We start from the raw sequence: 15,836 nt of genomic DNA, 5'->3' as shown, positions 1-15,836 counted from the left end.
GCTACAGTTTAAAGTGGTTTGTTCGTTTGTGAATTGATAAACGTTACTAAGATAAATTTTATCTTAGGTTTGTTTGTGTTGTGTTTTGATACAAAATAAAACATGTCAAATCCAAGTACAGTTGGATTGGCATTATAATTTACTAATAACTTTATTCCCAGACCTTGTGTATCCTTTATTATGCTTCCATAAAAAGAGATATTTACGAAACAAGAAATGTTTTTGGTATAAAAATGGATTCCGGAACTGATTGGTTATGTGAAATTTTACAAAATGTTCAACTCGAACAATTTTATTTACCAATCCGAGATCAACTACAAGTAAGTGTAATTCAACAAATGAATATTGGTTTTCATTTTAATTCGGTTAATACATTAGATATTAAAAATTATTTCTCGAACAAGATAATAAAATGTAGATAATATCCAGTAAGATATTCAATCTTCTAAATTCAACATGCGTGTTTGTAGCCTTCTCATCTTTTCTTGTTTTTAGTCAAATAATATCTTGTCTAAATATAAAATTCAGTTGTTACACTTTAATATTTGGTGTGTCATATTGCCTCCTCACACCTTAAAAACTTATTCTTGGCTAACAACTTTTCTATATGAAATTACTTGTTTCAGATCACTCGACTTGCTCATTTCGATTATGTCCACACTGAGGATTTAGAACGAATTGGTATAAGCAAACCTGGTATTCGTAGACTTCTAGATGCAGTACGAAAAAAGAAATTGCAATTATGGAACAGGAAGTTTTGGAATAAACTCTTTGGCTCTTCAGGTTCAGTTTCAAAAGAAAAGACAGAGAATATATTAAGACCTCAACCACAGACTGAAGCTAGAACTACATGCATTATATTAGAAAAGGATATTGTGTAAGTTGTAAATTGCAATTTATTTAGAAGAATGTGCTTTTAAGCTTTATCTTTCAATCAAATTCAAGGTCAAACATATAGACAACATAAAGACTATGAATGTAAAAAATTGATTCATTTTACTAATATATTCTTCAAAGTCTTGAATATTTCTTTGCTAATAGTTAAACTATTTATAATTAATTGTTGAAAAAGTTATGGTCCATATACTTGCCCACGCTATAAAGGCAATTTGCAATCTTAAATGAATTTATAATGTGGTTATGGTGTAAATACATCCTGCACTTGTTTTACTGGTTTTCTTTTTATATGTATGTTAGCCTTGAGCCTTGCAAAACATTTTAATTTAAATTGAGCCGTGAACCATAAGAATAAAGCTATTGACAAAACTGGACTTAACTAAATGAGTCACAGCGATTATATTATTTCATAAATAGTGTTCCTACAGATTACACAATGAGTTAGGGAAAGGATCATTTGGGGTAGTACGCAGAGGTGAATGGAAAGTATCAGAACTAAATCAAACCATAGCTGTAGCAGTTAAAGTCTTAAAGGCAGATGCATTTACACAGCCAGGAATATATGATGACTTCAGAAGAGAAGTAGAGGCCATGCACAGCTTGAAACACCCTAATCTCATAAAGTTACATGGTGTAGTCTTTCATCCATTGATGATGGTCTGTGAATTAGCAACTATGGGTGCTTTGCTTGATTATATTAGAGCTCAAAATGGAAAAGTATCATTGAACTACATATCAAAATGGTCAGGACAAGTTGCAGCCGGCATGGCTTATTTGGAGAAATGCAGATTTCTACACAGAGATCTTGCATGTAGAAATATTTTATTGTCTAGTTTAGATCTGGTAAGTGTTATTGTAAAATTTACTACTAAAATTATCCTTTTATAAATTTTTATATTTATTATGTTTCAAATAGAATATGCATAGAACTAACTATAAATAACATCCAAACCTATAATTTGTGAGGTCTCAATCAAACAAAAAGACCCCAATTAACAAAAAAATATCTTTAATGTGATTAAAATGTTTATAGTCCTAAATTTGATCCATGTTCTAGAATTCATGCTTTCAACTCAGATTAGCCAAAAGTATTCCGTATTTATTTATTTAAAAGGGAAGTATCAAGTAGCCTTGTGCCTGACACGTCATCGATTTTGGGTTCTTAAATATGTCTCACAATGTTTTCTTTGTATGTAAGTCTTATTGCACACATCGAAAGAAATATCAATGAATAAACTGTTTACTAAGTTATGTACATCTATTGTAGGTTAAAATAGGTGATTTTGGTTTGATGCGAGCCTTGCCAGACGCAGATGATTGCTACGTGATGAGTGAGCGACGGCGTGTGCCATTTCCGTGGTGTGCACCTGAGTCTTTAAGGTCGCGGCAATTCTCACATGCATCGGATGTATGGATGTTTGCGGTTGCATTGTGGGAAATGTATACTTTTGGGGATGAACCTTGGATAGGTAAGAATGTATATAAGCAATACTAGATGTGTTCTACATTTGGTTGTGTCAATTGAAGCTTCATCATTGAAAATATTGAAATGAAAATTTCTGAAATGGGTATATTTAGGTACATAAGCTAAAAGAAAAGCAGTTACGACGTCTATTTGTTGTACAACAATAGATGTTAATAGATCGTGGGACCGTTTATGATTTCTAAAGCATATATTGTGTATTACCAATGGTTACAAACATTTCAGTTTGATTTTTACCTAAACCAATACAGAGTTTTCGGTTAATCTGACTTACGGAAGTCATACCTTGCGCTCGAATCTTAGGCGATAAGAGCACAGTTCTTATTGGCTCTGAAGACAAACTTTCTGCTACCCAAATTGCTGCTTGGCGGCGTGGTAGTCGAACAATAAGCAGTAAGCTACACGAACAAGAGAGCAAGAGAGACGGATGTTCCCTCAGTGCATCTTAACTACTACAACAAGAGAAACGGAGAACGACGCCATCGCCGCCAAGTATAAACTAAGCTAGGGGCTGACTCCACTTGGAACTGGCACACGAAATATAAACGAATTTGACCGTATATATAAACATATATATTCATTGTATATATCTCTATTTGTAATAGGACTAAATGGTTCGGAGATATTGCGTCTAATAATGCGCGAAGGACAGCGGTTATCAGCTCCCGTCGCCTGCCCACCTGACGTCTATATGTTGATGATGCAATGCTGGGACCTAAACCCAAAAGAACGACCAACATTCTCCGGTATATTACAGTATATGGATGTGAATAAGTTCGAAACCGCTCTTGCTGATCTAAGGTGAGTTTTTCTTATTGGATCTTATGTTTCTGTAATCTGTGTGATGATGTCTGTCATGTATATCAAGCCTTACTTGAATAGCCAAAGTGTAATAATTGTAATCTATAGTCGACGCATTATGAACTGAGGCTTCGGGTCTTATGGAGATGAGTAGTTAGTGACGTTATCGATATTCTAAATTGTGTTACGTATTTATAGGTATAATTTTTCGCCATCTATAAAAGTTTTTAATTTGTAAGATTCACCATTATTTTTTTTCAAAACACGTCAGAAAAGTTATAGTCATAACAAAAAATCGTTTCTTATATACATCAACCCTCACTCGTAACGACCAATTATTATTAGTCAAGAGTGTGCGCAAGTCACCGGGTTGCATTGCGTGCACAATTCTACTGTCAGTGACATTTAGAGGCACAATTCTACCGTCAGTGACATTTAGAGGCACAATATTACTGTCAGTGACATTTAGAGGCACAATTCTACTGTCAGTGACATTTAGAGCCCGACGACTCAGTTTAAGATACGTCGTCTTTAGTTACCCTCAACACAGGGACTCCCTAGTGTGGGTACTAGCGATACATGAATGTTGTCACAATCCATTTGTCATGAATAAAGTTTTTGTTATTATATTTAAGGAATCGTATAGATACTCAGTTTCATCGTTTTTGGCTAGTGGTATTTCTGTCTTAATTTTTTTTATCCGACATAGTACAATTTCAATATCTCTAGTAGCGTTGATGTCGGCTAACTGAACATACAATTTAACAATTCGTCGAGTGAATGCATTGTTTTTATTCTATATTATATTATATGAAGAAACATGATCTGTAAAGATCAGCTGGCATAAACGGGCACTCCATAGCAGCCTACCCAAACCTGTTAATGCATAAATAAATAGTGTATATATATAACTAACATAATCTAAGCTAACATAGAAAATCAATATTTTTGTTTACTGTAATATAGCAACTACCAACTATTGTAAAACAGGAAATAAAAAGGCTTATTATTATTATATTATATAATTCTATTTCTAATTTTTGCATATGTGACGTGTTCATCTGTTCTTTCTTCTGTGCCTGTTAATTAGTATCTAAGGCATGTTATTCACCATACGAGCGAATGTTAAATGTTTACATAGAAAGTTACACAGCCGGGGATCGAACTTGCGACCTCGAATGAAAAAAAAAATAGTGGCCCTACAATCTTCAAGACCGCAGATTTCTGACTCCGTTTCGTGATCATTTTTTAATAGACAGGTAGATGATCATCCTTTTGTGTCTACATTTCGCCTTTTCATCTCTAAGGCATGCCGGTTTTCTCACGATGTTTTCCTTAACATTTGCTCGAACGGTGAAGGAAAACATCGTGAGGAAACCGGCTTGCCTTAGAGCCAAAATTCGACGGCGTGCGTTAGACACTGAAGGCTGATCACGTACTTGCCTATTAGATTAACAAATGATTATAAAACAGATACAAAAATCTGAGGCCCAGATCTTAAAAAAAAGGTTGTGGCGCCATTGATTTATTTTTCCTTCACCGTACTAGCGAGTGTTGAATACGCACATAAACCGAAATACGAATTGTGCACAGCCGGGGATCTAACCTACGACCTCAATGATGACATTTGAAACCACTAGGTCAACACTGCTCTTCTAAATCAAATTACTCGTAGAAAATAAGATCTCTATTTGAGTGTAAATTGTTACAGCTACAGAAAGCAAGGTCAAATGACAATAGAGGCAGGCGACGCCATTATTCTGATTGATAAACGAGTCGAGTTGCATTGGTGGAAGGGGCAGAATCAACGCACACTAGATATTGGGTTATTTCCTAGGTAATGTTATAAAGAAAGGATTGGCTTATGTCATATTAAATATCATGTCAATAAGAACTGTTGAATTGTTGTCAATAAATATTATTTATTAAACAATGTGTTCGTGTACTAGTGAACCTACTTTTTGGAAAAATGATCCTATATGCAACTTTACTGAAATTGGTTACATAAAGTAAAATTAGATAAAGTTTAACAGAAGGCTTTTATTATACATATGAATACAAATAATACAATTATTTCATTTTACCTTATTACTACTAAGATTATTACAGAATTTCATTTATTGTAATAGATTTATTACTATCCAACGCAGGTAAAGAAGTCTCAAAAACTTAGCACACCTTATTTATTGTTCCCTACTAGCTTGGAAGAGATCGCTTGTAAGTGACAAGGACTGCCATAATGATTTGTTGTTGTATCCGTAAAGTTGCGGTTGCGGAAGTGAATTTGTTGCCATCATTTTTGTTTTATTAATTTCATATTGGTCGGTAAATTCTGGTTATCTTAAACGTGGTTTGATAAACCCACTGAATTCTCACATAGTCCTTAAATACTTGGACTGGTTTTTAATCTAACAATCAGTTGTCACATTACTTTCCAAATATTTACAGATTTATAATAAAGGCTAGACTTACACAAAATGTTTTTGACAGTCCAAAATAGCATCGAAATTAATCTGTCAATTTACTTTCCCTCGTATTTTTAATTGTGTTAAATCAATATATTTCTCTAAATGCTTTTAAGTACATAATTTATTTTAGAAAAATGTATAATTTGATTATATTTTTCCAGTACTATCGTAACAGTATCGAGGAATAAGAATGTCCAAGCTGTCAAGAAAGCACAAACATTGTCGCCGAGCAGACGGAGTAAGTTAATACACACAAACTTAGCTCACACACGTACACTATATTTTTTTAATTCTATACATTAAATATACATTTGTCGCGCTTACGCCCATAATTTTTTGTACGTAATTACTGTATTATTAGCGGACCCGACAGACGTTGACCTGTCTTAACATTGAATATTGATTTCGAATTGGTATAATAACTATTATTCTAATGCTTTATGATAAACAACATTGTTTGTTTGTTTAACTGTCGCGAATATAAATAGTTTTGTTTGAACTTGTTGCGACACAACTGGCCATGTGAAAAACATGGATTTTTAAGATTAATGCCACAAATAATTAGCGACTGTAATTATTTTATATATATTTTATCAATATAATAACACCGATCTAAGCATTTCTTTTAAACGATATTTGCAGCACGCATTATGTCAATGTTATTTCAACCGCCATAAGGTTACATGAAAACAGTTTGAATTGTAATAAATTTATTATAGTAACAAAAGTATTCTTAAAATTTCTAATTTTCCTTGCAATTTTCATGAGAACCTTCTCCTGACAATAACAAACACAACAAAAAAGAATTAGAGAAATCGGTCCAGCCGTTCACGCGTGATGCCGTGACCAAGATTCATTTTTATATATATATAGATTTACAAAATATTAATTTTCCATATGAAATTATCTTTACATTCCTAAACGGTGACTAATAGGGTTAACCATAGACGTAATCATAGATTAACTACACCTTTATTTATATACCATATAGATAGTGTTTTTGAAGATGTATATTTTTAACTGACTTAAAATGTAAAATGTTTTGTATGTTGGAATTGGATATTAGTATGAAGATCATTTTAGATCACGTGCTACATATTCTCTATAAATTTCTCGGAAACCAAAATTATATTTTTAATCAATGGCGCTACAACCTTTTTAGGTCTGGGCCTCAGATTTCTGTGTCTGTTTCATGATCCTTTGTATATTGAATAGGCAAGTTGGTGATCAGCCTTCTGTGCCTGACACATGCCGTTGACTTTTTTGGGTCTAAGGCAAGCCGGTTTCCTCACGATGTTTTCCTTCACCGTTCGAGCTAATGTCAAATGCGCATATAGATACAAAATCCGGGGATCGAACCTAACCGACCTCGACCTCAGAGATGAGAGTCGCACGCTGAAGCCACTAGGCCAACACTGTTCCTTTTTCCAATATTTTTAGAATAGGTTGTGGTTTATTTTTATTTAGATAAATCAATCGCAAATTATGTTGCTAAGCGCAACACCAGAAGACTGTTGGATCAATTAGAGTTTTCTTAATAATATTTTCCATTAACTTTGAGGTAGGTTTTATGGTGAGAAAAAGTTGTACATAGGTTTTTATTAAAAGTAAACAGTCCCTATGGGGTTGCATATCAAATTGTTCCATATCGTGTAGCTGTCTTATAGAATATAAGATAGCTACTTAAAAGGTAGGCGAAGTGGAAAGACGATATTTAGACGAAACAAAGTTCGCAGGGGCAGCTAGTTAATAAAACAGCATTCAATATGAATTAATTTAAAAAGTTCACGTTGATTCCCGGGTGAAAAGAGTGGCGGAGAGTTTATTTCCAGTTCTTTTCTTCCGTTCTACGCCCTTGATTTCAGAACTAGCAGTAAATGTAAAATTAGAAGCAATTTATATACATTTCTTTTTTTGACGTTCATAAGTTTACATTGTGTTACGTATATGAGTAAATGATTATTGACGTTGACTTTGTGTAAGCGTGTTATAAAGTTAACAAAATCACATATTTAAAATATAAAGACACTCGCTAGAACTTCGCAATTCCTTCTTATAAATACTAAATTCAATTCTTTTTCAATCAATACAAATTTATTGTATAATAATTACTGCGTTTTGCGGTCAATTTGTTTTAAGTACCACTTCCAGGTAGTGTGGTACCAAGTGTTTTGTATAGAACTTATAAATAAATAAAAATCCTGTTTAATTTTCATTCTTGACAAAAAATTAATATACCTTAGTTTAGATTATTTTTATCTTGTGATTCCATATATCCTAGCTATCTTCAGCACTGTCGATCTTAACCCAGGGGTAAAGGCCTCTCCAGCTCCAGCAACTGACTCTGTCAATGGCTATCTTGGAGACCCTCTTCTCCTTGTCTTTTAAGTCCACCTTTTATCTGAGTATAAAACTTATAATGGCTTATTTTGAACTAAACGGAAAACTAGCTAAGACGTCGAAATTCCTTCCACTTTGGTTGTTGCTTTGTCCATACAATATAAAGTTTTCGTATAACAACGACATGTACAAAGTGTTGTTATATACCGCTACTCAATACTTCCAGTCAACATGGTACACCATGTTGGCTGCTATTTACAATTGCGTTACAAAAGCTTTTTGTCCCTAAGGACGTTATAACGATGTTTTCCTTCACCCCTAGTGTTAAATGCGCATATAGAAAGAAACTCCATTGGCGCACATCCGGTGATCGAACCTACGAACTCAGGGATGATAGTCGCACGCTGAAGCCACTAGGCCAATACTGCTAAATACTACATAAGCTGCGCTTATATTATGAAACAGGTGATATTTCTCTACAGCGTGCTAATCAAGGCCTTGTACGTGCTACTTGTACATAATGAGTTGTGAACTTGAATTTATATGTACATATGACGTATATATTGATTTCGACTGAGTTACTTTTAATACATATTTCTTCTAATTACGAAAAATTCGAATAATTTCCGTTTTGTTTACAATTAGTCAGTTATTTTGTGTCTCCCATCCGTGGTCCAGATGATTGGATCTCAAATTACTTGCATAAATAATTTATTTTAGGATTTTAGGAGGTCTATGCCTCCGAAATGTGAATCTTCCAGCGCTCACTGTCCACCTCACGCCAATTGCTGGCTTTCAGCTACAGCAGGCCCTCCTCCACTCTCGATTATGCGGGACCTAGGCCGAGTCAAAGTCGTCGATGGGCCTATAATGTTGGATCTTATACCTTTTATATACAATAATAATTAATATTCGTTAATGAATAATTGTCGCGTTTCGGGGTCAGTAATTTGTTCTATTCTATATATCATTCGAATAGAAATACGTGTAGCAGATTTGGGAAGTCGAAAACTAATATTTGTCGTATAATTATAAAAAATCCGTCGAAAACGTTGAAAATTGTTATGAATTTGCTATTGTTTTTTTAAATATTCGTATCAAATTGTGATCAAAAGAAACGGCAATAATTGATTTTAAACATTAACAGATTCTACCAACACGCCACCCGTAGTAGCAGATGAATCAGTGATCCTGCGCAAGCGCAGGACGATAGAATCGACTCAACCAACGACAACACGAGCCGGGAACAACGCGAGCAAACACTTCAACTATAATAAACTTACGAATGACAGGACATTGCACAATGAAAGGATTGCCAGGGCAGCCCGAGATAGCCAGGCGAAGAGTCTGAGTCAAGGTAACTAAATGACTTCAAAAAAGATGGCTTTATTAAGTCCAAAGTGATTTCTTAAGTATTTGTTGACAAATTTCTTACTTTCATTAAAATCGATTTTGAGATATCCCTAAACGTTAATTCCAAAAAGGTCAGCAATTTCTGGTGGTATGAGTGTCGATGTGTCGTCACTTAACATCAGGTGAGACTTCTGCCCCTGTTCTATAAAAACACGGACCGCATTATAAGAATGCCCTTTGTATTCAGATTTATTACAATTGTGTTAATATATACAGCGTAATATTTTATTTACCGACGAACTCCCTGAAGCGTCTAAAGCAATTGGTTTTGGTTGGTTTAGCTTGTCTTCCATACACTGATATACTCTATATAGCACTACACCCACTCTCTATAACGACAACAATTCAGGCACACTTCTTGAGCATTACAGCAAACAAGGGAGTGGGGGAAAATTTGCGCATCGCATAATCGTCAACTGATTTACCAATCACGCGATGGACAAACTCCCTCCCATTGATACCTAAAAATCTCTTCTGCGCAGGCAAGGACATTTGTTCAAGATGTTTGCCGGTATCTATAATAAAGTACTTTTTTAAGTTGCTTAACTTAGTAAAAACTGCGTAGCTGTGTACTTAGTGAAACAGATAGATTATTACCTCTCTTTATTTGTTTAGAAACTGGCTCGTTAACTATTATGATTATTTATTAGAATTACAATCTAAATTAGAACTCATACATATATGCAATGCTATTTTATAGTGAAGGAAGACCTCCTCATTGACTTAGACCTTCCGCCGGTGACAGGTGGTGCCACTAAACCAGCCAATCAGAATCTCTCTTTACTCGATGAACCCATTGATGTACCTGAAGTTGGTAAGTTTCATTCTCAATTTTGGGGTTTCTCGATTATGTCACCTGGGTTCTTATTAACGAACTTCAAGTGAATTAACTCAAATTAATTTATCAAAAAAATTAACAGTCAATTACAGAGATCAATCATATAACTAAGTGTAATTGTGTGTACGAAGATGTGTAGGAGGCTTATCTGATTAAGTCCCACGGACGCTCTTAATGCCAGAGGAATCACGATTGCGTTGCTGGCCTTTGATTGTCGATTTCCGACAAAAAGCAAAACTAGAAACCTAGAACAGGTTTTGCTTTTTAGACGGTTCACAATCCATTTTTTTTATCTGATAACAATTTGGGTCTCAATTCTTCTGTATCTGTTTCGTGTTCATTTGTGTTTTTTCTTCTGTGCCTGACAGATGTTGATATTAGGGTCTAAGGCATGCCTTCATGCCCTTGGTTTCCTCATGATTTTCTTCACCGTATGAACAATTATAATTAACTGCATACAGAAAGAAAGAACCATAGACCTCAGGGATGACGCTGAAGCCACTATCTCAACACTCCTCACATATTGAGTCACATTTGGTCACATTTTTTCTTTTCAATATTATAAAGAAGAAAATAACTGTTATGAATCTCTTACTTTAACTTATTTTGCAGGACAAGAAGCGGACTGGGGACAGCAAAGTATAGAAAGCCTACCCACATATTCGTCAAATGTCCAAACTCAACCGAATCTATTTGGTGCTAAATCTTTAGACAATCTGAATTTTTCCACCCCTAGTACATCTATACGAAACGATCCGTTCGACACTTCACAATTCTCAATGTCCAGACCTTACGATACTCGACCGAATTATGATATTAATAGCGATACTCAAGAATCTCAAATTTATCCCAACCTGAATTATAATAACACCGTCTCCACACATACAAATCCGAATTCGGATTTAAGTGTGACAAATTCTTTGGCCCAAGTCTCATTAGACGATAGGATATCGGACTCCCTGAATCTCAGATCGAAAAACACGAATCTACAAAACAGCGGTCCCTCCACGTCCGATGACTTTCCCGTGTACAATAACTTCGATGTTAACCCGGAGTTCGCGTTGGAGACCTTTGACTATTACTCGAAATCGAATAATCAAAGCGCAAATTACGAGAAGAACATATACGTGCCGAATGACGAGAGCGAGAAATTGAGGAATTTCAGCGAACAGTTGGAGAATTCCAAGAATTATTCGGCTTTTAAATATCAGAATGATTTGGGGTACGGATACGGTGCGTCGACGTCTCGACGGGGTTACGACGAAGTGAGCGATAACGTGTATAGTGAAATCGAGAGTCGGTACTACGCGCCGACGTACACGAACGCGTGCTTGTACGACGAAGTGTACGAACCTACGCCCCGACCGCATCGACCCGCGCCGCCTTGCCCTTCCAAACCGAAGTGATCTGGTATTTGATTTTTTTTTAATTATTAGTATATCGTGAGGTCACAGCAGTGCTATTAAATGTATAGTTCGACAGTGTCGTCTTGGTACTTGAAAACAAAAAAAAATTGTTTCTAAATGACGCGTAGCAAATAACATTTTTGTTAGTTCGCATCACCGGTTTTTTTCTTTTTATACTAACTTTTATGTTTGACTTTTGTCTTTTCGTTTATCCTGCCTTTGCAGTGTTTGTATCTGATTCTTACTAAATTATTTTAATTGGCTATGTTTACTCATCTATTGCAGCTATGATATGGTGCTTCAAATCTTTTCTGCTTGGCTATTAACATATTGAATAGTTAATGAATTTTAACATTTTGACACAAAAGTTGAAATTTTAATAATTCATTAACTATTGAGGGTAATTATCTAAATTCGAGGGTAGTTCGAAAGTCGTGGTAAAGCTATGTTTACTACTTACCTTGCCTCTAAAAGATAATAAATGTAATTGAGAGGTGAAACTATATAACGAAGGCGCGTCTCGTTCGTTTGTGATTTGTCTTACAGAAGAATAGGTCAGCTTGTCTCTGGACTACAGATATTGTTTGTGATTAATGGATTACATAACAATGAATAGAATGCAAATTTAGTTTAAACTATGTTAATAAAACTACATCGTACTGAAGATTTTTGGCTACAATGTTCGTGGTGAATGAAATTGCACTTTTAATAAGAAAGAATCGCGTTCGGCGCAGCTAATTATATTTATATTGGGAAAGTTATACAAGACCCGACTTATACCTCGCATTTGTTCACTTGTAACTATCTTCGGAGCCGCTCTATGTGATATCAGAGTAGAGTCTTAGTGCTAAAGTATAGCTTACATATGACACTCAATAATTGACATACAGAAGTCGTACTTAATCGACATAAACAATAAACATGTCTCTTTAGTACAGACATTAGAAATTATATTGATATTATATTAAGCCTTCAGATACGATAATTATTTTAAACAATACATGTATTGAAGTATTGTATTTTTTGAGATTATTGTAATACGAATAAAACAGCAGCTAAAATGGCAGCTGTTGAACATTTTAGTTCAGGCACCTCGCTAAGAATTTTTGTTAAAAAGGTATTTTTGTGTCTTCCTGGGTTTTTTTACAATAATGAAACAGCATAAAGTAAAAAAAACTGTTAACAAAAACAGAAAAAATGCATGAACTATATTAAATATAGATATTGATTTTTTTTAAATCTTCGGACTACGTCTTATCGTAAAGCTGAACAAACTCAAAATATATACAGCACTGAAAATACAGCGATTTCACTAGTGAGCTGTGTAAGGTGGTTAAAAATGTCAGTCAGGTAGTGCTCGGGCAAGAAACATGAAATCGTTGTTTAATCTTGATTTTTTTTTTAAATATGAAAATTTTCTTTAAGTTGTTGATTTCTTAAGTTAAATTAAGCTTATTTTACTATGAACATTGACTTATAAATTTGAGGGTAGTTCGAATGGTGGTAAAACTATGTTTACTACTTACCTTGCCTCTAAAAGATAATAAATGTAAAAAATAAACTATATAACGATGGCGCGTCTCGTTCGTTTGTCTAACGGAACAATAGATAAGCTTGTCTCTGGTCTAAAGATGTTGTTCGTTTCTTATTGGTCTAACGGAACAATAGATAAACTTGTATCTGGTCTAAAGATCATGTTCGTTTCTGATTGGTCTAACAGAACAAGAGATTTGCTTGTCTCTGGACTAATATATCGTTCGTTTGTAATTGGTCTAACGGAACAAAAGATTTGTTTGTCTCTGGACTAATATATCTTTCGTTTGTAATTGGTCTAACGGAACAAAAGATTTGTTTGTCTCTGGACTAATATATCGTTCGTTTGTAATTGGTCTATCGGAACAAGAGATTTGCTTGTCTCTGCACTAATATATCGTTCGTTTGTAATTGGTATAACGGAACACGAGATTTGTTTGTCTTTAAAGATATTGTTTGCGAAAAATACGCCCACGTCTCGCCTTTCACTCTTAGTTTATCGGTGCCTCTTTATGTACCTGCCTAAGTTTGAATGTTTATTTTTAGATAGATATAACTCGAATTTGATATTTTAGTTTTATATGTAAAAATGTACAGTAATGTAAGTAATTATTGGCAGGTTTAATGTACCCATACGTGTGTATAACGCTTATATCACAATAAAGAGATTCTTATGATTTTCGTGTGTTTAAGTTATTTTATAATCCCATTAACTATAATTACATTTAATTTGTTTTGTATTTTTACTAATATAGAGGGCAAGTTAGCATACTGAACCGATGTTAATAATTGTTATACCAGCAGAAAGGTCGAAAAAAGACTTGCGTTGTATTCGGACTTGCAAGGAAATTCTGGGAAGAAACTGTTGAACGACATTTCTTACGAACACTGCTTTAAAGATCTGAGTTGTAGAAGCTTCATAATGTCTAGAAAAAAGCCAACGACATACAGGGCGTCTCAAGTCTCCGGGACATCAAGGGAAAGGGTTGATAGGATATTTTGCTGTTCTTATGCTCTATATTTTGATGATTTTAATCAAAATAACTGCCCAAGTCAATTAAGTATTTTTTGGAAATTAATTAATTAAATACTCAAAATGTGATCCCTCTTGCCTTACGTATATTTGATTTAGTTATATAAAATATTATGAGCAGTGTTGGCCTAGTGGCTTCAGCGTGCGACTCTCATCCCTGAGGTCGTAGGTTCGATCCCCGGCCGTGCACCAATGGACTTTTTATGTGAGCATTCAACATCGAACGGTGACGGAAAACATCATGAGCAAACCGACATGTCTTTAGACTCAAAAAGGCGACGACGTGTGGGCTGATCACCTACTTGCCTAATAGTATGAAAAATGATCGTGAAACAGATTTAGAAATCTGAGACCCAAACCTAAAAAGTTGTTAGCGCCACTGATTATTTTTAATATAAAAGATTTCATATGACAATTGAATTTTCCAATAAAATCTGTATTTGCTGGTAAATACTTAATTAATTTTCTCTTTTTAGAAAGACATAATTTGTTGGAAGGTCATGATGTTGTCCACTTGTACTTGTGTATGATTGCATTGAATTTGGATTATGTTCTTTTACTTTTCATGTGCGGTGTCATTATGAATTATATTTTCTCATATACAAGTAAACACAATTTTTTCAAGTATATAGCCGCTAGTCCACCCTACAGAATTCTTACTTGGTTGTCATATATTTATAGATGCCTTCAGAAATTTGATTATAGTATAAGGTCATCATTTTATTGTCTGATCTTTTAAAAATAGGTATTATATTTTTACACAAATATTTGTAGGTGATACGAAGTTTTAGTTAGCCTGTATACATAAAAACAAGGCCTCCGCCGTGTCTGTGTCTGTTCGCGGAAAACACAAAAAGTATGACCCACAAAACATAGGCAACAGCGAGTTACGTTTAGTTAGTACTGCATATAATAAAGGTATTAGTTTGTTGGTACTCCTTGATTGATATTAAATATCTTCTATAAAGCTTTCTTTACTCTCTGTCTTGTCCCATTTCATGCAATCCTTCTAGCACGGCATCGTCTCATTTGCATTCCCACACTACATCTGGTACCTTGACGTCCAAGATGGACTGGATGGTGAGTAGGTACAACACATGACGTGTCCATATCACTTGCAAAATAGACAAAGCTTTAACATTCAAAGTGAGTATGAAACGATCTTGCGCAGTCATTGCTTGGAAATATCTTAAATAGTAATGTACCTCTCTCACTATTGTGGCTCTTTTCTTCCAATTTGGACTATATTTTTCTAAAAACTACAATATCAGCAAAATTATTAGGGCGGTATCGAGCGTAAAAGGTCGACAAGTAAGAGGCTGAGGTGGAGGAAGTGGCAGGAACTCCGTCTGGACTAAAATGATGAAAATGGATGAATTATCGAAAATTTATTCCATGCGTAGGGCCGGCGATCAGTATCCTTAGCTAGCGGCAACACCTAAGTTTCCTTTCTTTAGGGAGAAACCGTTCTCCTTATATAGACACATGATACATATACAGACATACATACAGTATTTAGTTAACGAACGAATACATTAATATCAAGGAAACAAAGTTAAAAAACCGACGTAGAAATGTATGCTGTAAGTACAGAACTTATTTAATAAAATAGATTAGGTTTTAG

General features: G+C 34.6%; 1 protein-coding gene across 2 annotated transcripts; it reads left to right on the top strand.

Annotated features, from left to right (window-relative positions):
• Window positions 1-4: 4 nt before the first annotated feature.
• On the top strand, window positions 5-13,858 carry LOC123720002 (activated Cdc42 kinase Ack). 2 transcript variants are annotated; one of them, XM_045676391.1, is made up of 11 exons: window positions 5-16; window positions 162-320; window positions 627-877; window positions 1,326-1,740; window positions 2,165-2,366; window positions 2,986-3,181; window positions 4,893-5,018; window positions 5,811-5,887; window positions 9,137-9,346; window positions 10,103-10,216; window positions 10,853-13,858. In XM_045676391.1, exons 2-11 carry the CDS (start codon window positions 234-236, stop codon window positions 11,644-11,646), a joined length of 2,472 nt encoding a protein of 823 aa, XP_045532347.1. In that variant the 5' UTR covers window positions 5-16; window positions 162-233; the 3' UTR covers window positions 11,647-13,858. The 2 variants fall into 2 exon arrangements, with proteins under 2 accessions (XP_045532347.1, XP_045532346.1); XM_045676390.1 differs by having other exon boundaries at window positions 6-67.
• The last annotated feature ends 1,978 nt before the right edge of the window (window positions 13,859-15,836 follow it).

Source organism: Pieris brassicae, chromosome 2 (genome assembly GCF_905147105.1).
Source record: "Pieris brassicae chromosome 2, ilPieBrab1.1, whole genome shotgun sequence".
NCBI lineage: Eukaryota > Metazoa > Arthropoda > Insecta > Lepidoptera > Pieridae > Pieris > Pieris brassicae.
The sequence above is the reverse complement of the archived record's forward strand: the minus strand, read 5'-3'. Positions and strand labels throughout refer to the sequence as shown.